The sequence below is a fragment of the Pelodiscus sinensis genome, chromosome 1 (assembly GCF_052426305.1).
Source record: "Pelodiscus sinensis isolate ZL-2025 chromosome 1, ASM5242630v1, whole genome shotgun sequence".
NCBI lineage: Eukaryota > Metazoa > Chordata > Testudines > Trionychidae > Pelodiscus > Pelodiscus sinensis.
In genome coordinates, this window is record NC_143052.1 from 361,322,055 (window position 1) to 361,335,759 (window position 13,705).

A 13,705-nucleotide genomic window follows, 5' to 3' on the forward strand; every position below is an offset into this window, starting at 1 on the left:
ACCCCAGACACAGAGACCCTGGCGACTGTGAACAGAGACCCTCACACCGCACCCCAGACACACAGACCCTGGGCGAATGTGAACAGAGACCCACACACCGCACCCCAGACACACAGACCCTGGGCGACTGTGAACAGAGACCCACACACTGCACCCCAGACACACAGAGCTAGCGCCACTGTGAACAGAGACCCACACACCGCACCCAAGACACACAGAGCCTGGGCCACTGTGAACAGAGACCCACACACCGCACCCCAGACACAGACCCTGGGCGACTGTGAACAGAGACCTACACACCGCACCCCAGACACACAGAGCTAGCGCCACTGTGAACAGAGACCCACACACCGCACCCCACACACACAGAGCCTGGGCCACTGTGAACAGAGACCCACACACCGAACCCCAGACACACAAGAGCCTGGCGACTATGAACAGAGACCCACACACTGCACCCCAGACACAGAGCCTGGCGACTATGAACAGAGACCCACACACCGCTCCCCAGACACACACACCCTGGGCCACTGTGAACAGAAACGCACACACCGCACCCCAGACACACAGACCCTGGGCGACTGTGAACAGAAACCCACACACCGCACCCCACACACACAGAGCTAGCGCCACTGTGAACAGAGACCCACACACCGCACCCCACACACACAGACCCTGGGCGACTGTCAACAGGGACCCGCACACCGCACCCCAGACACAGACCCTGACGGACTGTGAACGGAGACCTGCACACCGTACCCCATACACACAGACCCTGGGCCATTGTGAACAGAGACCTGCACACCGTACCCCATACACACAGACCCTGGGCGACTGTGAACAGAGACCCACACACCGCACCCGAGACACAGAGACCCTGGCGACTGTGAACAGAGACCCTCACACCGCACCCAAGACACACAGACCTTGGGCGACTGTGAACAAAGACCCACACACCGCACCCCACAGTCAGACCCTGGGCGACTGTGAACAGAGACCCACACACCGCACCCCAGACACACAGACCCTGGCGACTGTGAACAGAGACCCACACACCGCACCCCAGACACACAGACCCTGGGCGACTGTGAACAGAGACCCACACACCGCACCCGAGACACATAGACCCTGGACGACTGTGAACAGAGACCCACACACCGCACCCCACCCACAGACCCTGGGCGACTGTGAACAGAGACCCACACACTGCACCCCAGACATACAGACCCTGGGCGACTGTGAACAGAGACCCACACACTGCACCCCAGACATACAGACCCTGGGCGACTGTGAACAGAGACCCACACACCGCACCCCACACACAGACCGTGGGCGACTGTGAACAGAGAACCACACACCGCACCCCATACAGAGACCCTGGGCGACTGAACAGTGACCCACACACCACACCCCACAGTCAGACCCTGGGCGACTGTGAACAGAGACCCACACACCGCACCCCAGACACACAGAGGCTGGGCGACTGTGAACAGAGACCCACACACCGCACCCCAGACACACAGACCCTGGGCGACTGTGAACAGAGACCCACACACCGCACCCCAGACACACAGAGGCTGGGCGACTGTGAACAGAGACCCACACACCGCACCCCAAACACACAGAGGCTGGGCGACTGTGAACAGAGACCCACACACCGCACCCCAGACACAGACCCTGGGTGACTGTGAACAGAGACCCACACATCGCACCCCAGACACACAGACCCTGGGCAACTATGAACAGAGGCCCAGACACCACACCCCAGACACACAGACCCTGGGCGACTGTGAATAGAGACCCACACCCCAAACCCCACACATAGACCCTGGGCGACTGTGAACAGAGACCCACACACCGCACCCCACACACAAAGATCCTGGGCGACTGTGAACAGAGACCCACACACCGCACCCCAGACACACAGAGACTGGGCAACTGTGAACAGAGACCTGAACACCGTACCCCAGACACACAGGCCCTGGGGCACTGTGAAGAGAGACCCACACACCGCACCCGAGACACACAAGAGCCTGGCGACTGAGAACAGAGACCCACACACCGCACCCCACACAGAGACCATGGGAGACTGTAAACAGAGACCCACACACCGCACCCCAGACACACAGACCTTGGCGACTGTGCACAGAGACCAACACACCGCACCCGAGACACACAAGAACCTAGCGACTGTGAACAGAGACCCACACACCGCACCCCAGACACACAGACCCTGGGCCACTGTGAACAGAGACCCGCACACCGCATCCGAGACACACGGACCATGGGCGACTGTGAACAGAGACCCACACACCGCACCCCAGACACACAGACCCTGGGCGACTGTGAACAGAGACCCACACACCGCACCCCAGACACACAGACCTTGGCGACTGTGAACAGAGACCCACACACCATACCCCAGACACACAGACCCCGGGTGACTGTGGACAGAGACCCACACACCGCACCCCAGACACATAGACCCTGGGCGACTGTAAACAGAGACCCACACACCGCACCCCACCCACAGACCCTGGGCGACTGTGAACAGAGACCCACACACCGCACCCCAGACACACAGACCCTGGGCGACTGTGAACAGAGACCCACACACCGCACCCCAGACACACAGACCCTGGGCAACTGCGAACAGAGGCCCAGACACCGCACCCCAGACACACAGACCCTGGGCGACTGTGAACAGAGACCCACACCCCGAACCCCACACAGAGACCCTGGGGGACTGAACGGAGACCCACACACCGCACCCCACACACAAAGATCCTGGGCCACTGTGAACAGAGACCCACACACCGCACCCCAGACACACAGAGCCTGGGCAACTGTGAACAGAGACCTGCACACCGTACCCCAGACACACAGGCCCTGGGCCACTGTGGACAGAGACCCACACACCGCACCCGAGACACACAAGAGCCTGGCGACTGAGAACAGAGACCCACACACCGCACCCCACACAGAGACCATGGGAGACTGTAAACAGAGACCCACACACCGCACCGCAGACACACAGGCCGTGGGCGACTGTGAACACAGACCAACACACCGCACCCGAGACACACAAGAACCTAGCGACAGTGAACAGAGACCCACACACCGCACCCCAGACACACAGACCCTGGGCCACTGTGAACAGAGACCCACACACCGCACCCCAGACACATAGACCCTGGGCGACTGTGAACAGAGACCCACACACCGCACACCACCCACAGACCCTGTGCGACTGTGAAGAGAGACCCACACACCGCACCCCAGACACATAGACCCTGGGCGACTGTGAACAGAGACCCACACACCGCACGCCACACACAGACCCTGAGCGACTGTGAAGAGAGACCCACACACCGCACCCCAGACACACAGACCCTGGGCGACTGTGAACAGAGACCCACACACCGCACCCCAGACACACAGACCCTGGGCGACTGTGAACAGAGACCCACACACCGCACCCCAGAGACACAGACTCTGGGCGACTGTGAACAGAGACCCACACCCCGAACCCCACAGACACACGCTGGGCGACTGTGAACAGAGACCCACACACCGTACGCCAGACACACAGAGCCTAGGCGACTGTGAGCAGAGACCCACACCCCGAACTCCACACAGAGACCCTGGGCGACTGTGAACAGAGACCCACACACCGCACGCCACACACAGACCCTGGGAGACTGTGAAGAGACCTACACACAGACCCTGAGCGACTATGAAGAGAGATCCACACACTGCACCCCAGACATACAGACCCTGGGCGACTGTGAACAGAGACCCACACACCGTACGCCAGACACACAGAGCCTGGGCGACTGTGAACAAAGACCCACACACCGCAACCCACACAGAGACCATGGGAGACTGTGAACAGAGACCCACACACCACACTCCAGACACACAGGCTGTGGGCGACTGTGAACAGAGACCCACACACCGCACCCCACACACAGACCATGGACGACTGTGAACAGTGACCCACACACCGCACCCCATACACAGACCCTGGGCGACTGTGAACAGAAATCCGCACACCGCACCCCACAGTCAAACCCTGGGCGACTGTGAACAGAGACCCACACACCACACCCCAGACACACAAACCCTGGGCGACTGTGAGCAGAGACCCACACACCGCACCCCAGACACACAGACCCTGGGCGACTCTGAACAGAGACCCACACACCACACCCCAGACACACAGACCCTTGGCGACTATGAACAGAGAGCCACAAACCGCACCCCAGACACACAGACCTTGGCGACTGTGAACAGAGACCCACACACCGTACCCCAGACACACAGACCCCGGGTGACTGTAAACAGAGACCCACACACTGCACCCCAGACACACAGAGCCTGGGCCACTATGAACAGAGACCCACACACCGCACCCCACACACAGACCCTGGGCGACTGTTAAGAGACCTACACACAGACCCTGAGCCACTGTGAACAGAGATCCACACACTGCACCCCAGATATACAGACCCTGGGCGACTGTGAACAGAGACCCACACACCGTACGCCAGACACACAGAGCCTGGGCGACTGTGAACAGAGACCCACACACCGCAACCCAGACACACAGGACCTGGCGACTGTGAACATAGACCCACACACTACACCCCAGACACACGGAGCCTGGGCGACTGTGAACAGAGACCCACACACCGTACTCCAGACACACAGACCCTGGGCGACTGTGAACAGAGACCCTCACACCGCACCCCAAACACACAGACCCTGCGCAACTGTGAACAGACACCCACACACCGCACCCCAGACACACAGATCCTGGGCGCCTGTGAAAAGAGACCCACACACCACACCCCACACACAGACCCTGAGTGACTGTGAACAGAGACCCACGTACCGCACCCCACACACAGACCCTGAGTGACTGTGAACAGACACCCACACACTGCACCCCAGACACACAGAGCCTGGGCCACTATGAACAGAGACCCACACACCGCACCCCACACACAGACCCTGGGCGACTGTGAACAGAGACCCACACACCGCACGCCACACACAGACCCTGGGCGACTGTGAACAGAGATCCACACACTGCACCCCAGACATACAGACCCTGGGCGACTGTGAACAGAGACCCACACACCGTACGCCAGACACACAGAGCCTAGGCGACTGTGAACAGAGACCCACACACCGCACCCCACACAGAGACCATGGGAGACTGTGAAGAGAGACCCACACAGCGCACCCCAGACACAAAGATCCTGGGCGACTGTGAACAGAGACCCACACACCGCACCCCAGACACACCGGCCCTGGCAACTGTGAACAGAGACCCACACACTGCACCCCAGACACACGGAGCCTGGGCAACTGTGAACAGAGACCCACACACCGCACCCCAGACACACAGACCCTGGGTGACTGTGAACAGAGACACACACACCGCACCCCAGACACACAGGCCGTGGGCGACTGTGAACACAGACCAACACACCGCACCCGAGACACACAAGAGCCTGGCGACTGTGAACAGAAACCCACACACCGCACCCCAGACACACAGACCCTGGGCCACTGTGAACAGAGACTCACACACCGCACCCCAGACAGACGGACCATGGGCGACTGTGAACAGAGACCCACACACCGCCACCACTGACATCCAGAGCCAGCGCCACTGTGAACAGAACCCCACACACTGCACCCCACACACACAGACCCTGGCGACTGTGAATAGAGAATCACACACCGCACCCCATACACAGATCCTGGGCGACTGAACAGTGACCCACACACCGCACCCCACAGTCAGACCCTGGGCGACTGTGAACAGAGACCCACACACCGCACCCCAGACACACAGACCCTGGCGACTGTGAACAGAGACCCACACACCGCACCCCAGACACACAGAGACTGGGCGACTGTGAACAGAGACCCACACACCGCACCCGAGACACATAGACCCTGGACGACTGTGAACAGAGACCCACACACGGCACCCCACCCACAGACCCTGGGCGACTGTGAACAGAGACCCACACACTGCACCCCAGACATACAGACCCTGGGCGACTGTGAACAGAGACCCACACACTGCACCCCAGACATACAGACCCTGGGCGACTGTGAACAGAGACCCACACACCGCAGCCCAGACTCTCAGAGCCTGGGCCATTCGCACCCCAGACGAAATGGCCCTGAACCTAGAGTCTAAGTCCCGCCCACCTCCGCAGCAGGGCCACACGGTGGCTGCTCAGCTGCGGGGCCGCGAGGTGGGTGGCTGCCCCAGCCCAGGAGCAGCTGGGCAGTCACCATGTGGCCCTGGCCCTAGCTTCAACCCCTCCCTATGGCTGCTGGAGCTGTAGCCTGGGCTGCAGAACTAAAAATAGCCCTGCAGCGCAGTCCTAGCTCAAGGGGCGGCCACCCGCCATGCGACTGCACCCTAGAGGCTGGGACCGCGGTGCCATGTTCAGTACTGTGGTCCCAGCCCCAGCGGTTGCCACGCAGCCCCGACCCCAGCTGCTACCGTGGCGGCTGGGACAAGAATGAAGGGAGATGTGCACTTGATTAACAGAGCGTTTTAGCACTGGCGCATGCCGTGTGTGCAGAACAAGCATTCCAGGGGAGCCCTTTGTTAAGGTGGCCATTGATCTGTAATCAAAAGAACTGTTAATGAACTGGATTGACTTCACCTCTGATCCACAGGAAAAAGCCCTGAGACCCAGTGTGAATGGGGAGAAACAGCCAATCAGCTGTTGTCTAGGTGTGCAATGGAAAGCTGAAGAGCTTCATTTCATTTACAAGTAAGATGTTTGCACAGAGCCCTTAGCTGGATCACTGGCTGCATCCCACAAGCTAATGACAGAAAAGGCCAAACCCCAGGTACTTACGAGTACTTAGAACCCGCGCTGTCCGCTTCATTTAGCACGGACACTCTGACTATTCTTTCCTGTTTTCCCTTCGTTCCATTTCCCCTACCACCTTCCCTTGTCTGCTATTTATTTGGAACCTGGACCCCTTCAACTTCATTCCTCCGAAGAAGTGGGCTGTGCCCATGAAAACTCCCAATCCCATCTACATGCTTTGTTAGTCTGTAAGGGTATGTCTGCACTGCAAAGTTAATTCAAAATCACAGCCGTTATTTCCAATTCACTTTCCTAGCGTCTACACAGGCAAACCGCTAGTTTGAAATTAATTCAAAATAGCGGGTCGCTTAATTTGAATTTGGTAAACCTCATTCTAGGAGGAGTAACGCCAAATTTGAAATAGCTATTTCGAATGAAGTGCTGTGTAGACAATTAATTCGAAATAGGGGGCCTCCAGCCCTTCCCAGGGAGCCCTGGTGGCCACTCCGGGCAAACCAGGAAAACTTCCTCTCCTCTCCTCCAGCCCTGGAGCCATTAAAGGGGTAGACCCAGGCCACAGTGTCTGTGCCAGCTCCAAGCCTGCCAGCCCAGAACCAGCAGTGGCCACCGGGGCCCCTGACCCAGTGGCCCCAAAACATGAGCCCACAAGCCACTGGCAGCCAGCCCTCCACCGCTCCCCAGGAGCAGTCTGCCAGCTCCCAGGAGCCTGACAGGGGCTGGAGAAGGCGGGGGCCTTCCTGGTCCAGGGTGGAGATCATGGACCTTATTCAGGTTTGGGGGGGATGCCCCCAACGTCCATGATCTCCGCACTAGATGGAGGAAAGTGGCCGTCTATGGCAGGATAGCTGCCAGCCTGGCCACCAAAGGCCACGTGATCCCAGGAGCAGGTTTGCATGAAAATCAGGGTGGTCCAGTGAGACCCGCAACCCTGGGCCCTGAGCTTCCCCTCCCCCTTCTTCCCCTTGCTTCCCCCTTCCAGCACCCTCTTCTCAGGTTTCCCCACCCCCCCCTTCCCCTCTCCCACCTCCTTTTTCCAGTCTCCCCAGAGGTTCACCCCCCCCCCAGTTTTGTTCAATAAACCCAGTTTCTATTTTTGACCATACGTGTCTTACTTGACATCAGGAAGGGGGGCTAGGGAGGGGTAAGTGGAAGGACGTGAGGGAGGAATGTGGCACGAGCCCCCGGTGGGGAGGATTGGGGAGGCTCTGAGGGCTCCTCGGGGTGGATGCTCTCCCTCAGGGCCTCCTGGATCCTGACAGCCCCCGGATGGCAGCCTGCAGCAAGTGCAGCCGGGCTGAGGGCAATGACCCCACAAGACACACTGGTGTGCCATGGGGCAGCTCTGGCTCCCTGTGGCCGAGTGCTGTGGTGTCCCAAGTGCGGGCACTCAGGGCACTCCAAGCCAGGACTGCTTTGCTGTCCCTCATCGAGGTAGACAAGCAAGCGGGGAACCCTGAGAACTGTCTGTCCGGGGGTGGGGTTAGGGTCCCTTTAAGCACAGAGCTCAGTTAGCCTCAGGCAGCAGCCCCACACGCTAAATCCTAACCCGACGCCCTGCCAGCACTGGTTCTGGCCAGCCTGAACTTCAGTTCAGGGTCCACTCAGTGGGGATGCGCTATTTCAAAATAGATTTTGTGTGTAGATGCATTAATTTGGATTAGCTAAATTCGAATGAACTATTTCAAATTAAGATCATTCGAAATAGCGCTGTAGTGTAGACATACCCTTAGGGACTGCAGGACTATTTGCTGTTTTATGTTTTTTTAGGCTCAGAAATGTAAGTCTGAAACGCAAATGAACATAGTTCCCTGAACGGAGAGCCCGGGGGAGGGTCTGGGAGAGGGCTATAATCAGAGGGAGTTGGCTACTGACAGGTTTTCAGTATTAATTTTCTTTATTTGACTTCATATGAAATAAGCATTTCAAGTTGTGTCCCTTGCTTTAGCATTCTTTCTTCCCTAGCCTTTAAAACCATGTCTAGCTGTGAATTACTCAGGTGCCATGGGGGGGCACTCCCCCAAACAAGTGCCCAGGGCCTCAATACTGCTCACAGGACAAAACTCCTTGCACTCATGGATGGAACATCTCAGCAGGAACCCTGCCCTGTAGCCCTCCCTCTGGCACGCCCATCCCCGACAAAGCACATGCCACCCCTACCTCGCGACCCATACGCCTCCATCCCCCGCCAGATGGATCCACCCCCTAAGCCCTGCCCTCACCCAGCCTCAGTCTCTGCTCCAGCAGCCTCCTGGGGCAGGCCTGGAGAAGAGGCTGGCCTGGCCTGGCGCGAGGGCCCTTGTTCTCAGGCGGGCGCACCGTTACCTTTGGCCGCACGTGGCGGATGAGGCTACCCTCCTCGGTCCTCTCCAGGTAGTCGATCCAGCGCTCGCCAATGGTGTAATAGAAATAGACGTCGCTGCCATCCTCCCCTTCGTCGCTGCAGCAGCTGCCCTCCTCCTCCTCCTCCTGTGCCCCACACGCTCTGGAGCTGGCGGGCTCCAGACCCCCGTGCTCTCCAAGGCCAGGCAGCTCCACGGACTCCCGTCCCGCCTGCACTCTGGGGCCTTCGGATTCCGGACCAGAGCCCCCCTCGACTCCTGAGCAATCCGACTCCTCCGACTCCCAGGCAGCCGGGGCGCCATTCTCTCCCTCAGCCAGCACCTACGAGACACAGCGGCCTGGGGTCAGGAGGCTGCCCAGCCCTGGCAGCTCACTGGGGGGGGACCAGCGGCTCCTGCCGACAGCCGGGGCTGCACAACAGAGCACAGGGAGGCAGCCACTGAGGCAGCTCATGAAAGCGCAAGCCCTGTGGGATCTGGTCGTCCATAGAGTGCCGCCAGCCCCCTTTGCTGGTTTCAGTGGGGTAAGGGAAGGCAGGCAGGAGAGCAGCAGCATAAAGACAATGGCCTTCCAACCTCAGCCGTGAACTCCCTCAGGAACCTGGCAGGTGAGGGCCTGTAGCAGGAAAATCTAAGGGCTCAAGGGGTTCAGGAGACCTGACAGTTTCTGAGCGAGACAAAACAGTCAGGTGCCAGTTTGGCTCCCTCGGGAATACAAGGGAATCCCAGCAAAGGAGGAAGCCTGGACAACAGGCAGGCAGGAACAGAGTCTGAGAAGGGCTCCACCCCAAAGGGATAAAACAGGCCGTGAGACAAGGTTCTCTACACAAGAGCCAAGCGAACACATGTAATACCTACCTCAGTAAAAGGGGACTGATGGCCACATTTTCAACAGAAGGAGCAGCAGCAGCAGCAGCAGCAAAGGAATGGTGGGGGACAAGCCAGGATAACAAGGGAACGGGTTCAAGACTGTTTAGATAAGTGACATGTATTCAGCTGGGCGGGGGCTGATGAAATTCAGACTAGTGCGCTTGAGGCAGCCGCTGAAGCCATCTTGGAATGTCAGCGACAATCTTTGCCAACTCCAGGAGGACAAGGGACCACCCACAGGACTAGAGAAAGGCAAAGAGGGAATGAAGGGGACCTGAAGAATTACCCCTCGATCAGTCAGCCAGAAAGACAGTGGAAAAAACTGTTCCGCAATCAACCCTCTTAGCATTTGGAGGACAAAACGGGCATAAGGACTGGTGAACATGGACTCGTCAGGAACAAACCCTGCCATTCCACCCCAATCTGCTTCTTCCAGAGTCGCGGGCTTAGTGGGTGTGGAATGCTCTCGACAGAGCTGGATTTTAGGAAGGCTTTGGCAAAGTGGAAACGCGCTCTAGACTGTTACGATAAGGGAGCACACAGCTGCTTCAAAGGCCACACTCACACAGCAGTTACCAAAGGGCCACTGTGAGGTCTGGCCTGGGTCAGTCCAGGGTCCAGACTGTTCAATAGTCATTCATGGAGTGCAGAGCACACTTACAAAACCTGTGGATGCCACGCTGAGAGGGGTTGCAAGCACTTTGGAGGGCAGGATTAGAATTCAAAACACCCTTGACAAACTGGACCTCGTCTGGGAGCAACAGGGTGAAAGCCAATAAAGGACAAAGCACTCAAAGAAATGACCGGGGCAAGAAAAGAACACGTCAGAGTCAGCAGGACTGGTACGCCCACCCCAGGGCACTGAAGAAATCTCAGAGCCAATGGAAACGTGAGAAGTAGTCACGTGGGTAGGAGCCAGTGGAAACGTGAGAAGCAGTCACGCGGGCAGGAGCCAATGGAAACGTGAGAAGCAGTCACGCGGGCAGGAACCGGTGGAAACGTGAGAAGCAGTCACGCGGGAAGGAACCGGTGGAAACGTGAGAAGCAGTCACGCGGGCAGGAGCCGGTGGAAACGTGAGAAGCAGTCACGCGGGCAGGAGCCGGTGGAAAGGTGGGAAGCAGTCACGCGGGCAGGAGCCGGTGGAAACGTGAGAAGCAGTCACGCGGGCAGGAGCCGGTGGAAAGGTGGGAAGCAGTCACGCGGGCAGGAGCCGGTGGAAACGTGAGAAGCAGCCACGCGGGCAGGAGCCGGTGGAAACGTGAGAAGCAGTCACGCGGGCAGGAGCCAGTGGAAACGTGGAAAGCAGTCACGCGGGCAGGAGCCAGTGGAAACGTGGGAAGCAGTCACGCGGGCAGGAGCCAGTGGAAACGTGGGAAGCAGTCACGCGGGCAGGAGCCAGTGGAAACGTGGGAAGCAGTCACGCGGGCAGGAGCCAGAGGAAACGTGAGAAGCAGTCACGCGGGCAGGAGCCGGTGGAAACGTGGGAAGCAGTCACGTGGGCAGGAGCCAAACGTGGGAAGCAGTCACGCGGGCAGAAGCCAGTGGAAACGTGAGAAGCAGTCACGCGGGCAGGAGCCGGTGGAAACGTGGGAAGCAGTCACGCGGGCAGGAGCCAGTGGAAACGTGGGAAGCAGTCACGCGGGCAGGAGCCGGTGGAAACGTGGGAAGCACTCACGCGGGCAGGAGCCAGTGGAAACATGGGAAGCAGTCACGCGGGCAGGAGCCAGTGGAAACGTGGGAAGCAGTCACGCGGGCAGGAGCCAAACGTGGGAAGCAGTCACGCGGGCAGGAGCCAGTGGAAACGTGAGAAGCAGTCACACGGGCAGGAGCCAAACGTGGGAAGCAGTCACGCGGGCAGGAGCCGGTGGAAACGTGAGAAGCAGTCACGCGGGCAGGAGCCAGTGGAAACGTGAGAAGCAGTCACGCAGGCAGGAGCCAAACGTGGGAAGCAGTCACGCGGGCAGGAGCCAGTGGAAACGTGGGAAGCAGTCACGTGGGCAGGAGACAGAGGAAACGTGGGAAGCAGTCACGCGGGCAGGAGCCAGTGGAAACGTGGGAAGCAGTCACGCGGGCAGGAGCCAGAGGAAACGTGGGAAGCAGTCAAGCGGGCAGGAGCCGGTGGAAACGTGGGAAGCAGTCAAGCGGGCAGGAGCCGGTGGAAACGTGGGAAGCAGTCACGCGGGCAGGAGCCGGTGGAAACGTGGGAAGCAGTCACGCGGGCAGGAGCCAGTGGAAACATGGGAAGCAGTCACGCGGGCAGGAGCCAGTGGAAACGTGGGAAGCAGTCACGCGGGCAGGAGCCAAACGTGGGAAGCAGTCACGCGGGCAGGAGCCAAACGTGGGAAGCAGTCACGCGGGCAGGAGCCAGTGGAAACGTGAGAAGCAGTCACACGGGCAGGAGCCAAACGTGGGAAGCAGTCACGCGGGCAGGAGCCGGTGGAAACGTGAGAAGCAGTCACGCGGGCAGGAGCCAGTGGAAACGTGAGAAGCAGTCACGCAGGCAGGAGCCAAACGTGGGAAGCAGTCACGCGGGCAGGAGCCGGTGGAAACGTGGGAAGGAGTCACGCGGGCAGGAGCCAGTGGAAACGTGGGAAGCAGTCACGCGGGCAGGAGCCAGTGGAAACGTGGGAAGCAGTCACACGGGCAGGAGCCAGTGGAAACGTGGGAAGCAGTCACGCGGGCAGGAGCCGGTGGAAACGTGAGAAGCAGTCACGCGGGCAGGAGCCAAACGTGGGAAGCAGTCACGCGGGCAGGAGCCAGTGGAAACGTGGGAAGCAGTCACGCGGGCAGGAGCCGGTGGAAACGTGAGAAGCAGTCACGCGGGCAGGAGCCGGTGGAAACGTGGGAAGCAGTCACGCGGGCAGGAGCCGGTGGAAACGTGGGAAGCAGTCACGCGGGCAGGAGCCGGTGGAAACGTGGGAAGCAGTCACGCGGGCAGGAGCCGGTGGAAACGTGGGAAGCAGTCACGCGGGCAGGAGCCGGTGGAAACGTGGGAAGCAGTCACGCGGGCAGGAGCCGGTGGAAACGTGAGAAGCAGTCACGCGGGCTGGAGCCGGTGGAAACGTGAGAAGCAGTCACGCGGGCAGGAGCCGGTGGAAACGTGGGAAGCAGTCACGCGGGCAGGAGCCGGTGGAAACGTGAGAAGCAGTCACGCGGGCAGGAGCCGGTGGAAACGTGGGAAGCAGTCACGCGGGCAGGAGCCGGTGGAAACGTGGGAAGCAGTCACGCGGGCAGGAGCCGGTGGAAACGTGGGAAGCAGTCACGCGGGCAGGAGCCGGTGGAAACGTGGGAAGCAGTCACGCGGGCAGGAGCCGGTGGAAACGTGGGAAGCAGTCACGCGGGCAGGAGCCGGTGGAAACGTGGGAAGCAGTCACGCGGGCAGGAGCCGGTGGAAACGTGAGAAGCACTCACGCGGGCAGGAGCCAGTGGAAACGTGGGAAGCAGTCACGCAGGCAGGAGCCAGTGGAAACGTGAGAAGCAGTCACGCGGGCAGGAGCCAGTGGAAACGTGAGAAGCAGTCACGCGGGCAGGAGCCAGTGGAAACGTGAGAAGCAGTCACGCGGGCAGGAGCCAAACGTGGGAAGCAGTCACGCGGGCAGGAGCCAGTGGAAACGTGAGAA

General features: G+C 59.6%; 1 protein-coding gene across 1 annotated transcript in view; it reads right to left on the minus strand.

The window, feature by feature from the left end:
* Positions 1 to 13,705, minus strand: part of LOC102454662 (ribosomal RNA processing 8) — a 77,346-nt gene that overhangs the window by 35,916 nt on the left and 27,725 nt on the right. Inside the window, exon 3 of the mRNA XM_075918507.2 lies at positions 9,198 to 9,536. Within this exon, the coding sequence (XP_075774622.1) occupies positions 9,198 to 9,536 (339 nt within the window). The remainder of the gene's footprint in view (positions 1 to 9,197; positions 9,537 to 13,705) is intronic.